The 23,624-nt window shown below is 34.5% G+C and overlaps 1 protein-coding gene across 2 annotated transcripts; it reads left to right on the top strand.

Annotated features, from left to right (window-relative positions):
- The first annotated feature begins 318 nt into the window (after window positions 1-318).
- LOC126718555 (AP-1 complex subunit gamma-2-like) lies at window positions 319-22,282 on the top strand. Of its 2 annotated transcripts, XR_007652991.1 has the most exons (19): window positions 319-566; window positions 4,226-4,528; window positions 4,760-4,901; window positions 5,943-6,116; window positions 6,778-6,957; window positions 8,729-8,883; window positions 11,891-11,981; window positions 12,496-12,659; window positions 13,645-13,699; window positions 16,706-16,828; window positions 17,012-17,107; window positions 17,715-17,842; window positions 18,206-18,310; window positions 18,439-18,698; window positions 19,752-20,000; window positions 20,082-20,257; window positions 20,524-20,628; window positions 21,757-21,922; window positions 22,047-22,282. XR_007652991.1 is itself a non-coding variant. In XM_050420823.1 (18 exons), exons 1-18 carry the CDS (start codon window positions 535-537, stop codon window positions 21,850-21,852), a joined length of 2,634 nt encoding a protein of 877 aa, XP_050276780.1. In that variant the 5' UTR covers window positions 319-534; the 3' UTR covers window positions 21,853-22,282. The 2 variants fall into 2 exon arrangements, 1 of the variants encoding a protein (XP_050276780.1); XM_050420823.1 differs by having other exon boundaries at window positions 21,757-22,282.
- The last annotated feature ends 1,342 nt before the right edge of the window (window positions 22,283-23,624 follow it).

Consider the following 23,624-nt stretch of genomic DNA (forward strand, 5'->3'; position numbering starts at 1 on the left):
CACTACTGCCAGTCATACACCCCCCAACCATAAGAACTAAAAAAATGTCTGTAACGAAGGGCCCTTTATTAAATGAAAAATGACTCAATCCTCCCCGCGGGTGAGATAGATCTATCCACGGACCAATACAATTGAACCTTTGCTCCACGACAACTCAAACTTTCACGTCCTCCACTCCCTTTCTATCCAATCAGCATCCGCTGTCACCCACCCCATTTCACCGCACCAGGTAATACAATCAAAATGTAGAAAAAGAAAAAGAAAATAAAAAAGAAATGTTTGTTAATTAATTAATTTTCGTTTCTTTCTTTCACATAGGAAAAAAAATACAAAACACGAGCGAACGCACTCATATAATCACCGATTGACGAAGAGTGCTTTGAAACGCAGAGACTGAGACACACTCTCTCTCTTTTCTCAGATCCAAAATCTCTCAGATCTTCGTTTTGGATCCAGCTCGGGGAATCCGAATCCACCAATCGGATCTGACCGACCGACCTTTTCCCCGGAGCTCCATCCATCACGGACCCAATCATGAATCCCTTCTCTTCCGGAACGCGTCTCAGGTAAAAGCTCCGATTCCTTTTGCTATCAGATCAATTTCACATCGAATTTTTGTTTGCGCAAATCGAAAATTAAATTTAAAGCTGATCGTAATTCGAGACGATTTTGATTGAAAATCGCGGTTTATTGTGATTGTTTGTCGTTGTAATTTGAACTGTTTGATTTTGGATAGTTAGAGACTGATATATTTAGTAAGAATTGTTGAAGCAAATGTTGAAATGTGCGAGATTTTGCATTGTATGTATGATCTTGACGCCGTGTGATCTCGTTTATATGCTGAAAAACAACGACTTGGATGTGTAGTAACTGAGAATGAATTGGAATTATTGGGGGCAATGCCTTTTCCTAGTTTAGATTAAAGAAGTGGATGCTCTCTAGTCTCTGGAACTATCTTATGATTCTAGAGAGGGACTGTAAAGTGGTTTCAGGAAATGAATGTATGAAGTTGAATTTTAACACCAAACTCAGCTTGTGTGATATCATTCCTGACAGAAAGTCAATCTTAATTCTTAACCCATGTTAAATCCTATTCCCTTTCTAATTTATTTATACTGGGTCGCACCCTTGAGTTTTGGTTGGAATCGGGTTTAAGTTTAAATCTTCCCGTAATGGCCAGTTTGGATGGAGGGGGAGGGCAGGGGAGTAGAGTAGAGTTGGCCGGAAATTAGCCTCTACACCCCTCCATCCAAATTGGCCATAAAAGTAATTAAAAAAAAGCATTCACTCGGAAGCTTAATCTTTAGGTTTTTATTTTTTTTGTTTGGGTCGAGTAAGTTATATATGTACATATTGGGTTTTGAACCCATGACCTCACTCTCCAGCCATTCTTGTGGAAGGAGGAAGTTCCATTTGAGCTAAAGCTCATTGGCAAGTATAACCTTTAACTTCAAAAAATCTACTTAGTTATTTTACCTAACAATTGAAAATCATATATATATATCTTCTAGCTAATGAGTTGTAGCACTAATGGAACTTCTTCCCCTTGTAAAAGCATGGTGGATGGTAAGTTCATGGGTTCAAGACCCAGTGGGTGGTGTTTAACTTACCAACAAAAAAGAAGATGATATTTTGGAATTGCAATCATTCAAGAGTAGTTCCTATACACTCCTTGTGTATTTGAGTTTCCTCCTGTTTCTAATAAAGTTATTTTTAGCTATTAAAAATGAGGGAAAGATTAAAACTATCTTTTATGTTATGAATTTCCCTTTTTAACCTAGCTAACAAGAACATTGAGGTCGCACTTTTTAACAAGAACGTGGTTTAAGTTATTGAATTTGGAACTGTTACTCTTTGCATCTTTTGATTCATACAATATGGTTGTTAGATTGCCATGCAATAATCAGGTTGTCATGTGTGTGACTTAATTCTACAACTTATATGGGCTTTGAGCCTTTGGCTCAAGTAGTAATGGGTAGGTTAAGATTAGCTTAGGTCTTAGATCCAGAACTTTTCAAGCCGCAGAGGGAGATGAAGGTTAAAAAAAAAGGAAAACAAAAGTTTCTACTATTTGAGAACTTCTGGTTTTAGTTTGTTACAATGCTGAAGTGGCCTGTTTAGTCCTTTGTTTGGCTCCCCTTTCTGATGAAACATGTAAGAGTCTATACCTTTTTCTAACTCTTTATTTATTTTTTTGACAAGTAATGAGGAAATTTTTATTAGATTATCAAAAAAAGAGTCACCTAAGTATAAAGGAAGTATACACTAGGGAAAAGTAACAATCAAACGCACAAATTACAAGCATCCATCAAAGAAAAAACAGAAAAAATAGAATGACTGCCTATTACCTTTTTCTAACTCTTTCATTTTTAATTTTATGGTATTTAATCTTATTTTTTTGATAAGTAATAGTGTTTTATTGAAAAAGAGGAGATACTTTATGCACACAGGTCACAGGGTGTGTACACAAAATATTCCTAAATAACACAAATGCCAATCTTTACATTCAAAGAGATATTGAATCAACAAACTCTAAAATAGAATTCAAACCACCAGGGCCTATGAGTCAGGACCACTTGAGTAATTTTATTTTAATTAATCTTGTTCATAAGAAGTGAATATGTCAATTGACATTGATGCTATTACTGTTTGTGCACTTTGTCTCTATATGTATAGATTTAGGGTCCTTTTGGTTTGGAGAATGGACAAGTGAGAGGATAGAAAATGTAGGAATGATAGGAAAGTGGTAGGATAGAAAATGTTTTAGTCTTCTTTTCCCTCATGTGTAAATGTAGGGAAGGTGTAAAAGTATAAGGATAGAAATGAGATTTTAATAAATTTACTATTATTCTTTTCTTGCATAAGGAGAGGATAGAAAAAATTGTGACTAAAAAAAGGGGTAAAATAGTAAAGTCTGTAAGACACATTTTTTACCCACTTTTCCTTCCAATTTGGGAGAATGGTTTATGGTGTGCTTGAGTAGAAAACTCCACCCACCCCTTTTACCAGCCTTCTCCTTTTTAACTCAACCAAATGGATCATTAGAAATATTTAAGTATTTTAATAAAACAAAACAATATAGGTGACAGATCTGGTTGGAATTGAACCATTGCACCTCGTAAAGTTTTTAATTATGGATAGCCCTTGAGCTTGGTACATACAGGTCACCCATGATCAGGAGCAGCAGACCTGAGTGTGGTATATGTGAGACTATGATAACTTTTGCAGTCAAATGCATCACCTGTGGATAATTTACTGATTTTACCATTTTGAGCGTATCTCATAAAAGCAAAAGGTAGAGGCAATGAGTGGCCCTATTGCTTGTAGTTCCATGAATATGTAATTCAGGGAATTCATTTCCCAGTGGGTTAAGGATGCGGTAAGGAGAACTTCGATGTAGTGTAGATATGATATGAACCCAGCCAAAAGATGCTATCTTTCAAGCAAATTGACTCTTACAAAGGGTATAATAATCCAGCAATGTAAGATTAGAACAAAGAGAAGAAAGGGTGAGTTTGGTTTAGCTTTTTGTAATTGTGCTTTTTGAAAAAAGTGGAGGCTTTAATAATTGCTTAATGAAATTGGTCCTTTTGAAAAAGAAGGGAATTTGTAAGAGTGGTTAAAAAGTGATTTTTGAAAAAGCTGAGTGTTAGTGGCACTTCTCAAAATTGTGGCTTGAGTTGTAAATTACTAAAAAAAACAAAATGTATACATGGGAAATTTTCATTCTTGTGGTTTTACCTTTGTAATAATATAATAAAAGTTGTTATTTATTACTTTTTTTTTTCAAAGAAGATTATTAATGATTTATTGTCAATAGCAAATGACTCTTTAATTTTTCTTGTAATGGAATACACAATAATTATTTTAAAACCCTATAATTTTGATAGTATGAATCTCTACAAAATAAGATTTTATAAAGAGATAGATTGGGTACTTACATCCTTTGGTATGAATAATGCGATTTGTTAAACTTTTAGTTGCTAAGTGGAAAGTCCGTTTTTGTTTTGTTCCATTTGCTTAATTTGTGGTTACTTCTGTTTTTATGATTTTTTTTTTTTTTTGGTGCATAATTCTTCATTCTGTTTGTTCATATAACCCCAATCAAAGAAATACGTAACCTATTGTCTCTATAGTTTCTTTCAGAGGTGACATTTCATCGACCTAACTCACTGGTTTTGAACATGTTAAATTTGTTATGTGATATATACCTATTTTAATGCAGGGACATGATTCGGGCTATACGTGCCTGCAAAACTGCAGCAGAGGAGCGTGGTGTTGTAAGAAAAGAGTGTGCTGCTATTCGTGCCGCCATTAATGAAAATGATAATGATTATAGGCACCGTAACCTTGCAAAGCTTATGTTCATTCACATGCTTGGCTACCCCACACATTTTGGTCAAATGGAGTGCCTGAAGTTGATTGCTTCTTCTGAATTTCCAGAGAAAAGAATAGGATATCTTGGCCTTATGTTGCTTCTTGATGAAAGACAAGAAGTTCTAATGTTGGTCACAAACTCGCTAAAACAGTATCCGACTGTTGTTGTTTTTGTTGGGTTTTTTTTGGTAAACCCTCATTTTTTCTTTCAGTTTTATCATTATCCCACATTAAGTTTAGTTAATTTTCTGTGTTTTATTGTTATCACCTATTTTTTAAAGGTTTATTTTATTGCGACTTTTTCACTGATGTGGTGTTTATACAAGAAAAGGGAAAAAGAAAAATATCCATACAGTGTTGTGCGACCTTAACCTATGTGCAGAGATCTCAATCATTCAAATCAGTATATTGTGGGACTTGCCCTTTGTGCTTTGGGAAATATTTGTTCAGCTGAGATGGCTCGTGATCTTGCACCAGAAGTAGAAAGATTGCTGCAATTTCGAGATCCAAATACACGGAAAAAAGTGAGTCTTTTTTTTTTTTTTTTTTTTTTCCCTTAATTTTGGGCCCTTTATGTTCTGGAGAATATGTTTCTAAGATGTCTGAATTAGACCCATAAGTTTGGCTTTCACCTGTGAGGAATAGATGGAAAAAGGGAAGGAAGATCATCCCACTTTATGGCTGTGTTAAAGCATGGTAACTAAATATTGATTGTATTAATACAAGGAGTAGTAAAATCTGCATTCTGTAAATGCTGTGACTAAGAAATGAAAATCAGTCATTTGCAACAATACTCAACTTTTTGACAAGGTTAACTCCACTTCTTCGTGCAGATTGAGATGTTAGTTCTGCTGAACTTGTGTCTATTTCTTGTTTGTTTGCTAATTTTTCTGAATTCCAAATATTACTCCTTCCACATAGCTCAACTAAGTTATAACTAAGAAAGAAATTTTCTAACATATAATCATTTCAAAACAGAAAAGAAAAAAAGGGGAAAATTTAGGTATATAGTATCCTTAAGTTGTTTTAGTGACTCAAGGCAAGTCTGCTGTTTTAGTCTCTGGCAAATTCTTAGTCATTGCCATTTATTCGTACAAGTACATGTTACTTGGAAAGATATCTGTGCTAAATCTGTCTTTTTTATTTTAGTTCTGTAGGATGATGGAATACTCACCGTGAAAGAATCTGGTCCTCATATTTCAATTATGAAATTAATTTTCATCAAAATGGCCCATTTTCAAATTGTTTTAGACTGACGGTGTGTGGTTTTCTCTTGTTAGAAGCTTTGCTAACCTGGTGTACTGCCAGATACGATCATTTTGTTCAGTAAAAGGTTGAGTCCAACATATTAGTCAATCCTAGATGTGTTCAACTTACCGTGATTTTATTTGTTGAGAAACTACTTTAAGTGTTGCAATTTAATATTTGGAGTTTCTTGACAAACATTTACATTTGAACTTTAATTTGCAATGTCCGATAATCTGATGTTAATCATTATTTGGTCAACTTGATTATTTTTAATCTTTCGTTCTTGTAAACTTGACCATGCACCATGTTGTATATAGGCAGCATTGTGTGCTATAAGGATTATAAGGAAAGTACCAGACCTGGCGGAAAATTTTATAAATCCTGCTGCAGCCTTACTTAAAGAAAAGCACCATGGAGTTTTAATAACTGGAGTTCAACTTTGTACAGATCTATGCAAAGCCAGTGCGGATGCCCTTGAATATTTCAGAGAGGTAACTTGACCATGGCCCATCCAATATGTTTCTCCTTACTGTTAATAGGACAGAAGCATTCTGTGTGGCACGAATTGTACTGCTGTAGCTGATTTTTTAGTTTCTATTTCTTTTAGCTCTTGATCTTCTTGTATTTGTTTCATTGTTCAAAGTGTTCACCATCGTGAACATGATGTTCAATTTTTTTAATAAAAGTCTTATTACCTATCAAAAAAAAAAAAAGTGTGGCACATGATTTAATGCGCAATTGTAAAGTTTTGTTTTTTGAGTTATTTTATTTTATTTTATTTTATTTCACTACATGAGTAGCTGCTGTTTTCATTCTTATTGGATAATCCATGCTGGAATACATATCTGGATAATTTCACGTATTATAGTCCTCAAGCAAGATTAAAGTGCTGTGTTTTGGAATACATAATGCATGGTTGAGAAACCATTGTCTCTTCTATATGTATTTGTTTTTCTTGATGACCTGATGTTACCATTCATTATATGACACTCTGAATTTATGCACAAGGTGCTACACGTTAAATCCTTATTGTGAATTTGGTTTGTATATTTTAGGAATGCAGGTTTTAATATTTTATGGTTTTATTTTACAGAAATTTTATTCAGATTGTTTGTTTATTGTAACAAGAAATGGTTTATACCATTATTGTAGAAATGCACAGAGGGTTTGGTTAAAACACTCAAGGATGTCGCAAACAGTCCATATGCACCTGAGTATGACATTGCTGGCATCACCGACCCTTTCCTCCATATCAGATTGCTTAAGCTCTTGCGTGTGTTAGGCCAAGGAGATGCAGATGCCAGTGACTTGATGAATGACATACTTGCTCAGGTAAGTTGTCACTTAAATTTTATCTCATGCTATCATTTAAAAAAAACTATCAGTCAAGATTTACAGATTATTGACAATTTGCGTTGCAGTATTGTTTACCTTACCAATCGGTATGTTTTGTGAGTTTGTATTTTATGGGTAGTAGATATTATGTCAAAGATGATACACTAAATTTTTGCCTACAGTAGATTTGGATCTTCAGTTTTTTTTCTTAAAAAAGGTAAAACTATGCAATTTTTGAGATGGTGTTTTGTTGGTAGAAAGCAGGCAAAGCCGTATAAGATGCCAAATTACAGAATCATAATGTAAGTATAGTTAAGAAGGAAGAATATTCTGTGGTTATGCTAGAGGCTAAGGTCCTTTGGGTGGTTGATCGTGATTTTGAGAACATGAAGGATTTAGTGGTTGTGGGGGGTCATTTGTGATGCCTTTGCCTCAGCAGTCTTAGACTCTTAGGAGCGTTTGGCCTTCATTTGAATATCTTCTATAACTTATGGGAGATCTAAAGGGGTTGAAAGGAAATTAAGGCTTCAATGTGTATAGGGTAGGCTTGTGATTATGATGAAATTAAATTTCATGTTTAGGAAGGGATGAGGTAGGAAATCTGCAAAATAGGACTTTACAAATGAGGTCAATCTGATGCCATGTCATTTTGCCTTTAGTTATGCATGCTTGTCTGGGCTTCCATTTTGGTTTCATGGTGGCATGTATGTTTGTTGATAGTGTAGTTGTCAACCTGTCATTGATGGGAGAATGTTAGAACAAGAGGGAGATGCTTTAGAATAAATGGATCCTAAGAAAAGTAGGACATGCATGATTATAATTAGAATAGAAATAGTACTTGAGATTGACCCCCCAGGGAAGCACAGTTGGTTGGGGACCATGCTTTAGGAAGTGGAGGTCACTGGTTTGAAACTTTCATTTGGCACAAATTATTGCCTAAGCAAAATGGATTTTCTTAATGTATATCGGTTGTTTAGAGATGAGGATTTTACAAGAGAGTTGGCATAAAGTAGGCTTTTATTTTATATAGTACTTTGGAAAATTTATTCATGATGTTTGATTGGACTTTTTTATCTGATGGTTTTTGGACCAATTGGCATCTTCTCTTCATAAAACATGGGGTGAAAAAGTTAGGAGTTAAATCTTTTATGGATGAGTGAGTTATCTATTAGAAATTTTCATAGGATTTCTTATTTATCAAAAAAAAAAAAAATCATAGGATTTCTTTTTCTTTTTAAGTTTCTTTTATACAGACAGTGAGTAATGACTGGGTCCATAAACTCCAGTTTTTCTAAGACCATCTTTAAGATTATATGCTTATGTCACCTGTATCATGCGTCTACAAATGTAAATGTATCTATGTATGTTTATGTTGAGTTGACTGATTAGGATTAGATGACTATGCAGAATTAAATGCTAAGCATGTCTTTGACCCAAAAAAGGGACAAAAAAAGGTGCAACATATGTCTTCAAAACCTTGCAATTGTGCCCTCCTTCCACGTGTAAATTTTGCGTGCTATAATTTTATTCCTATCCCTAAATCTAATTCTTTGATTCCAGTCATATAATTTGAAGGACCCCTTTGTTGTGATTCCTTGTAACCTTGTCAAAGTGGATTTACGAGATTTGTTGCTTTTACATTAAACCCTTTTGGACAGTTGCAATTGTGCATTATTCTTGAAACTCATCTAGCTTCATCATGACTTGACAAAATATGATAAAGTTTACTCTTTTATCTTTATTGTTTAACATGGCATATTTTTCCTAGGTGGCAACGAAAACTGAGTCAAACAAGAATGCTGGCAATGCAATTCTATATGAATGCGTTGAAACTATCATGAGCATTGAAGATAATGGTGGCTTACGTGTGCTTGCGATCAATATCTTGGGAAGATTCTTGTCAAATCGTGACAACAATATCAGGTTTTCTCTCATATTTTAACCTGGGCTACCTTTGTGGTCAATTATAGATTCAGAAACAATTTCAAATCATGAATTTATCAACCAAAAAAAAAAAAGTACTTAAAAAAAAAAAATTTTTTTCAGGTTTTACCTGATTTTTTTTGCCACTAACGTATGTATCTTTTTCTTTTTCATATTATGTATTATCTGATCCTGATTTTTTTTTTAAATTTTAATTTAAAATTTTAAAGATGTATATCTATATATATATATATATATATATTTATATGTTATTTTTAAAGTATAAGTAAAGAATTCATTAGGGCGCTCATATCAGTCGGTGTATAATAGAAAAAAGTGTAAAATTTACACATTTTTTGCATAAAAATGACCCACATCCGTTAGTGTTTAATTGTGTAAATTAACAAGTTTGCTATAGTAACCATGTAAATTTACACTGACACTATTTATTTTGCATTTAGTTTTTTATTATTTTTTTAAGTATCCCGAGGATGAAAGAAGAGAGTGAATAGTGGTTGTTATATGTGAAGAAAGAGAAAAAATAAAAAAAAATTCAAGAAAAATTGATATTTTAATGAAATGTAGTGTAAATAGATAATATGATGTGGAGTATTTTGAGAAGTATGTAAAATAGAAAAAAAAAATGTTCTTATGCTAAAGTAGACATGAATTTTTGCACGAGCTGATGCAAATGCTCCTAAAATATGCAAAAACCCATATACAAGAGAAGTATACAAGAGATACACCACAATTATTATCTAAAATTACAAAGATCTATCATTTCAAATAAATTAGAAAAGGTACGCATTTGGAGAATACTATTTCTGAGTATTAGTTCCAAATGGAGATGTGATGTTCCCTGGAAAGACATTTGGAAGCCTAAGCTCCCAAAAAGAGTTGCATTCTTCTTGTTGACAGCAGCTTTGGGGAGAATTTTTACAATTAACAACTTGAAAAAAAGGAATATTATTGTGGTAGAATGGTGTTGTATGTGTAAAAGGAGTGGGAAGACAATTGATCATTACATATTAAAAAAAAGGAGTGGGAAGACAGCTAATCGTTTACTCTTATATATATATATATATATATACATAAAGAACAGTTGATCATGTACTTCTTCATTGTTCTATTTCTAGAGTCATGGGCTATGTTTTTCAACATCTTTGGAGCTAAGTGGGTTATGCCTATAAAGGTAATAGATTTAACAGCTTTGTTAGCTTGTTAGCGAGGCTGTTTTGGATGACTTCTGAATGTAGGAATCTAGAAGGTGATTCCTCATTATTTAATATGGTACGTTTGGAGAGAGGAATGCTAGAAGCTTCGGAATTGTGAATGACCAATTTTAGATCTTCAATTGTTGTTTCTTAGATCCTTGTTTGAATGAATGATAGTGTCAGAATTATATTCATTTTCAAATTTATTAGATTTGATTAGAGCTTAATTGTTGGTGTACCTATTTAATACTTCCTATGTACTTGGGCTACAAAAAAAGAAGGAAAGATGTCCTGATGCTGATGACCACTCATATAAGGGTCTAAGAAATGTGGACTAAACCAAGCTTTCTTGACCTTCAAAACACCAAGCATTGCTTTCCTGAGGCAATGAGGGATCGCATTCCAAATGCCTATGCTACGATGTCTACCAAAGAGAGCTTTTCAACAAGCTTGTAAACTAATTAATTTGCTAGGCATTACCCACTGAATACTGAAAAGGCTCAAAACCAAGGACCAAATTGCGCTAGCAAACTCACAATGAAAAGGAAGTGATCAGTCTTCTCCTCTCTGTTCTTCACATACAACACCAATCAACCACAAAGACACAGTGCTTCCTAAGATATTCTATAGTGTCTACCAATGAGAGCTTTTCAACAAGCTAGTAAACCAATTACATTGCTAGGCATTACCCACTGAATACTGAAAAGGCTAAAAGACAAGGACCAAAGTGCCCTAGCAAACTCACAATGAAAAGCAAGTGATCAGTTGTCTCCTCACTCTTCTTCATACACAACACCAATCAACCACAAAGATACGGTGCTTCCTAAGATATTCTATAGTAAGGATTCTCCCTGAAGCCGCCATTCAAATGAAAAGTGCCACTCTAGCTAGAATCTTAGGTATGTTGATGTCTCTAAACGAGTTGTGGGATCTATTATTTACCAATGTATTCTTTCACATAAACATTATGCACATAAAAGTCATGGGTAGCTGATTAGTAATTTAAACCATTGTTTGAGGTTGTAGAAATTCATGCTAGTGTGATAGTCTTATGTTTTTTATCAAATGGTAATTGCAAGTTTTACAATGAAGGTGATCCTTGACATCCTAAATCTCTCCCCTCCAATTACTCAAGGAGATCGCCTATTATGTGCCTCTCATATGCATATGAACTAGAAGGAAGATTTGGGGTGTCCATTTGAAGGTCAAGAAAATGAAAAATCTAGCAAAGATGTCAATTCCTATCCAGTATATAATTCCTGTTCTACTATAACTTGCTGGAAATAATTTAGTTGTCTCTACAAGTACTAAACAAATATCTATAGATGACAATTAATCTATGTCGGATATTACATCCCTAAAAAATAACAGAATTGACATTAGATGTATTTGTAGAGAGTATGTATCCCTTTTTCCGGCTTCAATTACTGCTTAGGCAGTCACCAAGGTCTACTCGACTGCGTTAGTATCTGGCAATTCTCTCTTTGAAATTTCTGACCACCTAAAAGTTCTTCACTGTTTGTCTTATAAGCCATTTTGGGTAAGTGTGTCATAAGCTGTCCATTGACTCTGTGCAGACTCTTGTTTTGTTTTGTTTTTTTGGTTTTATTATCCTGGCATTTTTGAAAGCTGAGACTAAATTATATTCTATTATTCTTCAAGCCAGTAGCTGTTTTAGTCCTTGAAAGAAATTATTTTCTTTGCTTAATATTCCAGATGCTTTGTCCTCTTCTCCATCCCTCTGTCAACTACTTACTGAGCTATATTGTAAAAGTAAAACTTTTGTTTTTCAGATATGTTGCACTAAACATGCTGATGAAGGCTATAACCGTAGATGCTCAAGCAGTGCAGAGGCATCGGGCAACAATCTTGGAATGTGTTAAGGTATTACATGGGCTACTTATGTTTTTTTGCTTGATATTAATGAAAAAGTTGGGTTCGAGCATTAGCCTAGCTGTATTGGCATCCTTTGTGGTGCCCCATGTCTGGGGTTCAAACCCCACCTTCCCCCTCCCGCACCATTTACTTTAGCAATAAAAAATAATAATAAAAAAAAAAAGTTGTTGATATATTGTTGCAACCTTCTTCTTTCTTTTTCTTCATGATTGAAATTTACACAATTGCTTTTTATGTAGTCTTTTTGCCCATGATATTCTAGTTGTCTAGGTGCCGCTGCTCTAGGGGAATGTGATTCAATCCTCTTCCTGTGCACTTGCTGAGCAGAAAATATTACTGTTTTAAGCATTATTTTTGACTTTGCTCTCATAAATATTGTGACTTTGGATTGAAAATGCAGTGTAGAATTGATGCATTTCCTTGTCGTTTGACTCTTCTGTACTGTTACTGACAAAAACTGAGTCTTCTAGTGTACTATGTCATTTGATCGTTCCCCTTTCAGGATTCAGATGCTTCAATTAGGAAAAGGGCTCTTGAACTTGTTTATCTTCTAATAAATGAGAGCAATGTGAAACCTTTAACAAAAGAGCTGATTGATTATCTGGAAGTAAGTGATCAGGAATTCAAGGGAGACCTTACTGCGAAAATTTGCTCCTTAATTGCAAAGTAAGTTACGTGGTCAAGTGAATTTAAAATTATTGAGACAAGAATTTAAAATTAAAGTCTTCCTTTTTTTTTCTATCTTCCTTTGAGATGCCAGATAATGTTTTCCTCGTATCTGCTGTATGATTTGTAACAAACATGAATATTGATTCTAAAAGAAAAAACAAAAGTTACGCTGCTACTAGTGGTAAGAGTAGGACTTGCATTCATATGGTAATATCTGTAGCCTCTAGATGTAGTTGTTCACTTATCAAATCTTGCAGTCGCCAATACCATTATATATCCTTTACTTTTGAAGCAACTTAAGCAGCTGATTCTCCATCCAAGCAAGGCAGTTCTGCAAGGAGGGGGAAGTAAATCAGTCTCCTTATTGTTTTTAGATTACTAGTGTTTATGTTTTTGTGAGCTTTTGCACTTCCTAATTGCTTTTGCTTTTGGGATTGTTGTTTCTAAGATGGTATCAGAGCCTTGTTTATCTAAAAGGTCCTCACTTCAAGTCTTGATGATCTCCATTCTTTTAATTTCTTCTATTTTGCACTTGTAATGCCCAAGCGGCCAGTTAGTTGTTATTTGGTGGGCCTACATGAAAGGGGGAGCTTGATATTTGTTGTTGGCCCACTTTCTAATAGCTTACTATTTGGGACTGATGTTTTTCAACTTAGGTATTCGGTTCAGTTTTTTTTTTTTTTTTGGGGGGGGTGGGTTTGGGGGGTGGTTTTACATGGAAGAGTCTCTCTTTCAATAAAATTGATTACTAATCCAAAATTATTTTAATCTTGTTTTTGTGGGGTATCTGTATGTTTATATATATGCTTCCGTGTAGTTATATATGCATGCAATTTTGTATGTGCACGTGTTCATACTCCATTTTTGGGTCATGATATGGATCCATACAGTTGGATTAGTTGAGCATGGTCCACTTCATTAATTAATTGGAATTTCATCCTGCAATGTATAGTCAGTTAACATTCACTTTTTGGTGCTTTAGGTTTTCACCAGAGAAGATATGGTACATTGATCAGATGCTCAAGGTTCTCTCTGAGGTATGCATCTTAATAACATACTCTTTGTCTATTTTAATATATTTTATGCTTTGATGTTTTGCTGGAAAATTTCATCATGTTGATGAGTCCGTGTCACTAGTCACTACCCAAGGTTGATTTCTGCTGTATCAATAAATGTCTAAACCCCATTTTGATTTAATGATATTTGACTGTTGATAAATTATTGAGTTTCCTAAAAGCTTAGGCTGTTAGGAAATAATGAATTTAATTGATTTTTTAATAAAATTATTCGATAGTTGGGGGATGGGGGATTTGAACCTTGGATGTCTCTGTTGGAAATACCAAGAGATGCTAGTTGAGTTACAAGGCTCTTGGCTAATCATTTAACCATTATTCTAACACCCCACTCAAGTGTGGGCCCAAACTTCCTTTTAATAAGTGGGGCCCATCATGTGAGATTTATAACTTTTTAAATGGAAGGTAGAACTTTCAAGATCACCTATTTTGATACCATGATAAATTACCAATTTTCCCAAAAGGTCAATGTTAGGAAATGATGAATTCAGTCATTTAACTATTAATTTAATTATTATTTTAACAACTGTATTTATAATTCTATGAAGGTATTAATGAACTGTTTGGAGAATAGTTAGACCGATGTTATTGTGTGATTTTGCTTCCACTTAGGGTCATATGTACTATTAAGTTATGGGCTACCATTTTCTCTTTTAACCTTCTGTGATTACTTGCCCTTCTTAAGTTATAGTTGCTGCTTTGTGTAATGTGGATTAGGGGTGATCACTGGTCGGTTGGGCTTGGGTTTGGGGTCAACTTGTCATTCGAACTGACTCTTTTGGGTGAAGGATGCCTTCACTAGTTGTCGATTGAAGGGTTGAGAGAATCCATCTGCAAATCACTTTTGGGTGGGTGGTCGGGTGGCTTTTCTCATCTTGTATGATTGCTTCACAAATAGAGAAGCATTAATGGAGTCCTTATTGGTGAGACTTACTGAGGGGAAGAGGAGGATTTGGGCAGGTCTTGAATGATTGGGAATTAGAATTGGTAGCCTTGTTTCTCCATCCTCTTTATTCTAATATTCCTCATATAGAGGTTTGTGCTTGTGATAGAATGAGGTGGAGGTTGAGGAGGAGTGGGGAATTTGATCTTCGTTCTTTCTATACAGATCTAAGGGGCTCATGTGCGGTACTCTCCCTTGGAAAGGCTTTTGGGGTGTTAAAGGCCCCACGGTGAATTTCCTTCTTTGTTTGGATGGCAGCATGGGGGAAGAACCTCACTTGGGAGAACCTACATTAGTAGGCTGGTGTTGTATGTGCCAGTGTAGTGGGGAGATGATGAATCGTATATTTCTATATTGCACTATTGCATTTGATATGTGGAGCTTTGTTTTTAGATCCTTTGGGATTCAGTGGGTGTTATTGGGTGTTACTACAACAGGGACGGACCCAAGATTTTAAGCTAGCGGGGGCTGGAGTATAAAGAAAAAAAAAACTCCAAGCATCCATATAGTATTAAAAATTACACAAAATCATTGTTTCTAAATACATTAAGATACAATCATTTACTAACAAAAACAAAAGCAAAAACAAAATAATGGTTTTATTTAATACTAGGCTGACTAGGATTTTTTTTGCTGAAGTTAGAACATTCGTAGTGGTGGTGTTAAAAATTTTAGCTTTTAGCATCTCAAAAAACTACTTTATTTACTTTACCACCTCACTTTACAATACACTCAATATCAAATGTTCTATTTTTTTATCTCTTCATTTAAAATAATAAAGGAAGAGAGAGAATTTGAGTTTTTTAATTGAAGGAAGAGATATAATCTTAATAAAATATTGTATTCTATTTTTAACAACTTGTTACAATCAACTAGTATTTATACCAGTTTACTGTAGTTGTAAAAAATTTAGCTTTAGCTTCTCCAATAACACATGATTTTTTGGTTCTTTCGTGGTAAAATATATATATATATATATATGTATATATTTTGCTAAAATATAATCACCATTGTGAATGTTTTTATTGTTTTTGTTAAGTTTTTGGGTTTGATAGTTGTTATTTGGGTTAGGCATAGTTCTGATATATGGGATTTGGTCCTAGGCTGTTTAATGTGGACTATTTGGTCTGAACGGAATCGGCGGGCCTTTGAGGATGAGGAGAAAACTGTGGTTCAGTTATTAGAGTTTTGCCAGAGGACCCTCTTTGATTGGTCTCGTTGTTAGGTTTTCTCGGATTGTTTTTCCCTTAACGGATTTTATTTCTTCTATTCGAATAGTTTAGGGGCTGCTTTTTGTCTTGCTGTTTCGTTTTTCCTTTGTTCACTACCGTGAACTCTTTGTGTTTCTCTTGCTTTTCTTTTATTAATAATATTCTCTTCTTACTTATCAAAAAAAAAAATATTTGGGTTAGGTTAGCTAGGTTGATTGGGGAGAAGGGGGCCTAAGGTTTTGGAAGGGGGCCCAACTACAAAAATGAAATATAGAATAACTCTTAAAAAAAAAAAAATTGGACCCGGGGGTGCCGGGCCCTTTTGGGCCCCACCTGGGTCTGTCTCTGCTACAAAAGGTCACTGACCTTTTGTTGGATGGAGAAATTGGGTTGGTAAGTTTTTTGTTGGATATTTGGAACATATTTTCTTTATGTTTGACATGAACGGGAACACATTCAACGTATATTCAAGAAAGCGGAAAGTACAGGGACTCAATTATCAGCTACATTTACTAGTTCTTTATTTGATTGGTCTCATGCATGTGGTTTCACTAATAGTAATTCCATCATGGTCTCGTGCATGGGGTTTCTATATAGAATATGATCTCGTTATAATTCTTTAGGTTTCTTTGCATCCATTGTACATGTAGTAGTGTTTTTCTAATAAATTTATCTTTACCTATCAACAAAAGAAAAAAAGAGTAAAGAAAGTACCACATCTGACATCTGTTAATCTTTTCATTTGTATTTTTCTCAGCATTCTCAATTATATATTTTGTTTTTAGGAGGTACTTATCTTTATGCTATGCTTAGTAGGCTGGAAATTTTGTTAAAGATGAAGTCTGGCATGCCCTTATTGTTGTGATAAGCAATGCTTCTGACCTCCATGGATATACTGTGAGGGCATTATACAGAGCACTCCAAACATCAGTTGAACAGGTACTTGGCTTTTCTTTTTTGGTTTTTGAGTGTTAAGTGCTCAATATACTTTTCAAAAATGGAAAGAAAAAAGGGGATAAGATAAATGCTCAATATGGAGCTCTATCATCTTGAGTATTTAAGCTTACATACCATTTATAACATTTTTTCTTCATGAGGGGATTGTTTCAATATTTTCATCAGGAAAGTCTTGTGCGAGTGGCTGTTTGGTGCATTGGAGAATATGGTGACATGTTGGTCAAGAATGTTGGAATGCTTGATATAGAGGATCCAATAACTGTGAGTTCAACCTCTTCCATATGTTTGTTTGTATGAACTTCCAGTGGTCATCTTAGTTTTTTTATTTCAGAACTTAGAAAGTAGGATAAAGCATATCTGTAGATAATGTCTTTAACAAATAAGCACCCATGTCTTATGCAATGTTGTTCGAATAAGTCATTCTTTTTTCTTTGTTCTTTTTGTTTATTTTTGCCTTTTGGGGGCAGGGATTGGGTTGTCTTTCTTATGCAGCATGTTGCTGAGACATGGGCAAAATAGTTTCAGTTTTTCTTTCTTATGGCTCTTCCCAAAAAGTTTCAGCAACTGAAGTATCTTTTGCTTGTCCCCCTATTGTTTTCTGTAATTATACAGGTTCAAATTGAAATTATAAGTAAAATAGTTTCATAGACCAATGTATAATTAGTCGTCCAGATTCCACTAGGTCATCTGCTTAATGACAAACTTGTGGGCTAAAACTCACAATAAGGCTGTCAAGTGACCTCTGCTTTTAGTATAAAATTGATCCTGTAACTACAGCATCTGAGTAACAATGTGCAACAAATGGATGTTTAGACCCTTTAGTTTGTCATCCTTTTTTCTTCCGTTTAACTGGAGTTCATCTAAACAGGTAACAGAATCTGATGCTGTGGACATCATAGAACTTGCTATTAAGCGCCATACATCAGACCTCACCACAAAAGCAATGTCTTTGATTGCTCTGCTAAAGCTCTCTTCCCGTTTTCCTTCTTGTTCAGAGTACGTGATGCATTGTCAAATTCTCTTTTCACTTTAATTACATTTATTTTCTGCCATACTTTAGATATATTTTTGTCTAGTGCCCTACTGTTTTATCAGAGGTATTTAAATCTAGTAACATGCCTAGTGTGCATAGCTGAATTGGGTTTTCTCTCTCTGTTGCTGAACTTAATATGAACTATTAGCTATTCATATTGCTGGCTAGGTATGCAGTTGGTCTTGTGATTTGATTATGTTTGAATGTGTGTGTGGTACAGACACACGTGAAATGTATGTGAAATATTTCTTTTATTGATTTGTGGATCTGTTAGGAAATCATCTTATGGTGTGGAAGTGTGATTGTTCTCTAAATAATGTCTATAGGAGGATCCAAGATATCATCATTCAAAACAGAGGAAACCTTGTGCTTGAATTGCAGCAGAGATCCATCGAATTCAATTCCATTATTCAGAAGCATCAGAATATTAGGTATGCAGTCTAATGTTTTTGGGATTTAAATCATTAAGTGCTTCAGTTACTTTCTTCACCCCTCCTTCCCTTGGGAAGGATTCCCTTAATTTAGCAAATTTGTGTATTAGATAGATGAATTTGTGCAGGTCTGCACTGGTGGAAAGGATGCCTGTTTTGGATGAGGCAACTTTCATTGGAAGGAGGGCTGGTTCAATGCCAGCAACAGTTTCAACTTCCAGTGGCGCGTCACTTAATCTTCCAAATGGAGTTGCTAAACCTTCTGCGGCTCCTCTTGTAGATTTACTTGATCTAAGTTTAGATGACGCTCCTGCACCTAGCTCTTCTGGTGGTGATTTTCTTCAGGATCTCCTTGGTGTTGATTTGTCGCCAGCATCAAATCAATCTGGTTAGTATTGGAATGTATTATGGCATAATTTGTCATTATTGAATTATTCTATTTTTCTAAGCATTTGCTCTCTCTCTCTCTCTCTCTCTCGGCTTGACCATATGCTTATTCTTATAAACCTTTTGGCCTTCAAAGCATTAGGGTAGAAGTCAGTATTTTCCAAGATCTGTAAAATTTTCCTTTATGCATGATTAAGTGATGTCCTTTGATGTATCATTTCTGGAGGCCCATTGTTGATGATCATTCTGGAGCATTAGCCAAGGTTTAACCCAGTTCCTATTGGTCAGATTTGAGTGGACTCTGAACCATGCCCACTCATCTACCTGAAAAAAATAATATATAACGGAATATTATGTTAAATATAATTATAAATACTGCTCCCTCTGTTCCAAATTTTGTTCATGTTTAGAAAAATCCAACTTTTTGACGGAATATCATTTTATGCTTCGTCTTTCAAATATAAAGATATGCTTCCAAAACTACTGTCTTTAACGTAAACTACTGTGAAAGAGGGGCATTGACTTTTTATCTAAAGTAAAGGATAAGTTAGGAAAGTTAATATTGTGTATAAACATTTAGATTATATGATAGGTTGTTGCCTGTGAAATTTTCTAGAATCTTTAACTAACCTTTGTTTCTTGGAAAGCATTATGTTTGGTCAATTCCAATTTCAATGACTAGGTTGTTTTCATAATTATTTAAGTTCTTCAGTCTTTTCTCCATATGAGAACATTTGAAACAAGAATACTAGATTGTACCAGAGAATTTACTGGCACCATGCTTGTGATCACACAATGTATATTTGTTTCTCTGTAAAAATAATTTCTTTTTTACTTAAACAAGAAGGCAAGAGAAAATTTGTGTAGGATCCTCTTGCAGAGTCTGCATCTTAAATGTGACTTAAAGTTTCTATTTGTGCTCTGTTTCTTAATTTGACTTATAATGGTCTTCTGTTGTATAAGGATATAGATATATACAGACAAACGTATGCATTTGTGTGCATGTGAGAATACACATCTTATCTGCCAGGAATTTATCTTTCTGCAATTTCAGGTACAAATCAGGCTTCAAAAACCGGCACAGATGTTCTACTGGATCTTTTGTCTATTGAAACACCTCCTGTTCAAAGTAGTTCATCCCCACCTGATGTATTATCTAGCATTCAACATAACAAATCTCCAGTTGCATCATTGGAGGAACTTGCATTGCCATCTTCACTTTCTGGACAAGCCACTACTCCTGTAGCAGCTGCTCCTATGATGGATTTGTTGGATGGCTTTGTCTCCAATCCACCAAAGCCTGGTAAAATTTGGTCTCACTTGGAGTTCTTTTTAGGAAAATATAGTTTTTGTCAAAAGTAGTGACAGCCTTTTTCTTGAACAGAAAACAATGGTTCAGTTTATCCATCTGTTGTTGCATTTGAGAGCGGCGCCTTGAGAATAACGTTTGACTTCTCTAAGCCTCCTGGAAACCCACAAACAACATCGATCCAGGCTACTTTTACAAATTTGTCACCAAGTGTCTATTCAGATTTTATTTTCCAGGCAGCAGTTCCAAAGGTAGGACCAGATAACAGGCTATAGAATATTTTGTGTTATACTATTTTTTTGATATGTGTCAACTTATCATTGGACTTTCCCACCCTCTTTCAGAGATATTTTGCTTGCTTTTTTAAATCAATTCTCATGCAGCCTTTTGTTTTCTTTTGTGATATTGTTGTCTGTCAATGTAGATCCATAACTCATGTTCTCTGGTTGATTTAGGTCTATTTTCTCCATGTTTCCTTCGAGATGTAGTCCTGACATTTGTCATTTTAAATTCACAGTTTCTTCAACTGCACCTTGATCCCGCTAGCAGCAATACTCTCCCTGCAACTGGTAATGGGTCTATCACACAAAATTTGAGAGTTACCAACAGCCAACATGGAAAGGTATTTGCAAGTCTAGAACCTGGACTACATGACAATGCATATTATTCTTCAGTTTGCTGTCTGAATAACCTACTATTTTCTTAACCATTCTCTAATTTTTTAGATTTAAAAATTTTAAAAAAATAAATAAATAAATAAAAGTGTTTGTGCATTTGTTATCAAAGTGGTTCACTAAAACAAAAACAGTGCTTCAACGATCAATAAAAATCTTGGTGATCATTTCTATCCTTAAATGAAATAATTTCTTTTATTCAATATTTAAGCTTCCTTGAGTACAAGGATATTTGAACAAGAGGTTAAGAGCTAATTAGATCTACTGGTAGATTTGTACTTCACTGATTTAGAGAGATTGTTAGGAGCTGAGTCAATGTATAAGAGGCAGGCATTTAAGGGCCTAATTAGATCTACTGGTACAGTGATTCATGATGGCTGTTGTTTTCTATTTGTTTTAATGGATGAAGTGGAGTTTTTTACTTCATTATCATCTAGATTAACAACTTACTAAAACTTGAAGCCTTACTTTTATCATTTATGTTGTCTCATCATAGGTGCTTCTTGGATGTAGATACCATCAAAGTAAATAATTGTACTGTGGGTTTATATGTTTAACAGAAAATATACCGAAAATTGGCCACAATTATAAAATTCACATTATAGTTTGTGGTTTACCAAAGAAGACAAAACAACCAACAATGTTAGTGAAATTTGTGACTGGTGATAAGGAAATCATTTTTTTTTTTTTTTAAATAAAACCACTCTCTAACAGGGCCTTTTTTTTTTTTTTTTCTGAGGCAGCTTTGAATATGTCATTTCAACTTGTAAATTGACTAAAATTGTGATGTAAATGCCAACCTGTCATGTAATGTTTGAGATGAATTAATAAAGTAGGTCCTTATTGCTTTAGGGTAATTTTCTGGAAGAGTTGTAAGTATTTGTTTATATAATTTAGTAAGCTCTACTCAAAAAAGACATTCCCTACTACTTGGTGTTGGATACATGACCTTTTTTATGTAGTCCAGGAACCTATGGCTTATGTTGTTCGGCTGAATCATGACAGAAATTTTATGACCTTTTTTTCTTTCTTTTGGGTGAGATACTAGATAGTTACAAAATTCATTTCATTTTCAGAAATCTCTTGTGATGCGAATAAGAATAGCTTACAAGATCAACGACAAAGATGTACTGGAGGAAGGACAAATTAGCAATTTCCCTCGTGGTTTGTGAGGTTGGTTGTCCTTTGGATGTGTTAAAGATGGTAGTGCACTATCACCGATCTTTCTTGCTGCATGGGGTGGTATGATTTATAGCATTTTGGACTGATTTTGCTTTAGTTTGGAATATGTCCGAAGGCTTTTACACTTTCACTTCTTCTTTTTTTCTTTTCTTTTTTCCCTTTTAAAATTTTCTTCCTCTTGTAGGTGTTCTGTGTACATTATTACATTATATTCCTGTTAGGGATTCTTGTAATTGAATTTTTGCCCTAGAGGCACAGATTGGAGGGAGCTCATGTGTCATATTGAGTACTTGAGGTGCTGTTGTTATTTTGTAGTTTGAATTTACTCACAAAGCCTTATTGTTTGAGATCCAAGTCTCTTGACTTTAAACAGTGATTAGTATATTTCAATATGATTTTTATGTAATATTTCTTCATCAATATCAGTGAAATATCAGCTTCTAATATTTTTAGTGATAGGGAAAGATCAGCTTTGTTTGTTTGGTATATTGTGAATTTTCTTGACTCTAGCTATTATGATGATTATTTCTATTCTAACTATTTGTTTAGGTGACAATTTGGTGTTTTTTTCTTCTTCCTTTGAGGACAATTTAACTAACATAAACGTTATTGTGAGAGTTGGCCTTGTCATCCTCACATTTTTCAACTCTCTTCGGTTGTCCAACTGGCGAAAAGTCATCTCAAAGTTCATATTTGATCACCGGTCAAATTTAGCGAAGCTCTAGCAATCATATATATACACAGTCAAACCTTTTCATCCATCGATGCATGCCAGTTATTACGAAACTTTGGCTGTGATATAATAATAATAATATGGTCATAAATAAAAAATAAAAAATAAAAAAACGTTCTATTTTAATGATAAGTCTTTCATTGGTTTTCGCATTAGACCACAGGTTAACCTTTTTATTTTTTGCTGGGAAAGATCATAGATTTGACCTAAACTACGCTGAGCTTTGCAACACTCATGATTCATGAATAGCGAAAAAAGGAACCTCCTATCTTATTTTTTTGAAACCCAGATGGGGAAACTCATGAAAGCGATGTAGCTTCTGTTAATGCCTTGGATACCACCCTTAAATCAATCAATGAATGCCAAGTTTCACTGTTTGATACTGTGACTCTCTCTCTCTCTCTGTGTGACTGTGTGGACTGTGGAGGCATAATATTGCATAATTACATCGGCTTGATAAAGATGGTTACATTTAAAAAAGCATGACTTTATATAGAGAGCCCGTGTGAGCGGGTCTTGCGGAGTCGGTATTTATTATGATCTCACATTTACCAACTACCAGTATATGACTCTGACTTTATAGCTTACTTTCTGTCACTTTTGCTTAGCTCCAGTATCTGATTCTGAAGGATTTGGCATGTGAGTGACCAACTCCTCTCAAACCCAGTTTCTATTCTTATTATTAGACCCTCCCTTTATCTCTCATATGCCCCACAACTTAAAATCATGTATTAAGGAAGTCGATTAAAGTTGGGGGTGAAAAAACAATAGAAAAAGAAAATTTTCTCATTGAACAGGGAAAGATATTGCCAAAAGAACCATACACCATTTTGCCCAATCATTTCCCTAATCCAATGCACAAAGGAAGTGGTATAGTTTTATTCTTATTTACCGTTACAAGTGCAAGAACTGTGGTGTGGCCTTTCTTAAAAGGTCATCTTTTTTCGATTGGATTTAGGTCCTAAAAGAAAATGTTACACTATGTGAAATGCCATCATAAGATATGGGGAACACACTCTGTGAACCCCA

The sequence above is a fragment of the Quercus robur genome, chromosome 3, assembly GCF_932294415.1.
Source record: "Quercus robur chromosome 3, dhQueRobu3.1, whole genome shotgun sequence".
Lineage (NCBI taxonomy): Eukaryota > Viridiplantae > Streptophyta > Magnoliopsida > Fagales > Fagaceae > Quercus > Quercus robur.

What these genes read in the sequence shown, in the direction of transcription:
- LOC126718555 (XM_050420823.1), top strand. Translation starts at nt 535, where the DNA reads ATGAATCCCTTCTCTTCCGGAACGCGTCTCAG. An exon ending in CGTTTTCCTTCTTGTTCAGA is followed by an intron (nt 17,843 to 18,205) that starts GTACGTGATGCA and finishes TAATGTCTATAG; the next exon opens with GAGGATCCAAGATATCATCA. An exon ending in GCCAGCATCAAATCAATCTG is followed by an intron (nt 18,699 to 19,751) that starts GTTAGTATTGGA and finishes CTGCAATTTCAG; the next exon opens with GTACAAATCAGGCTTCAAAA.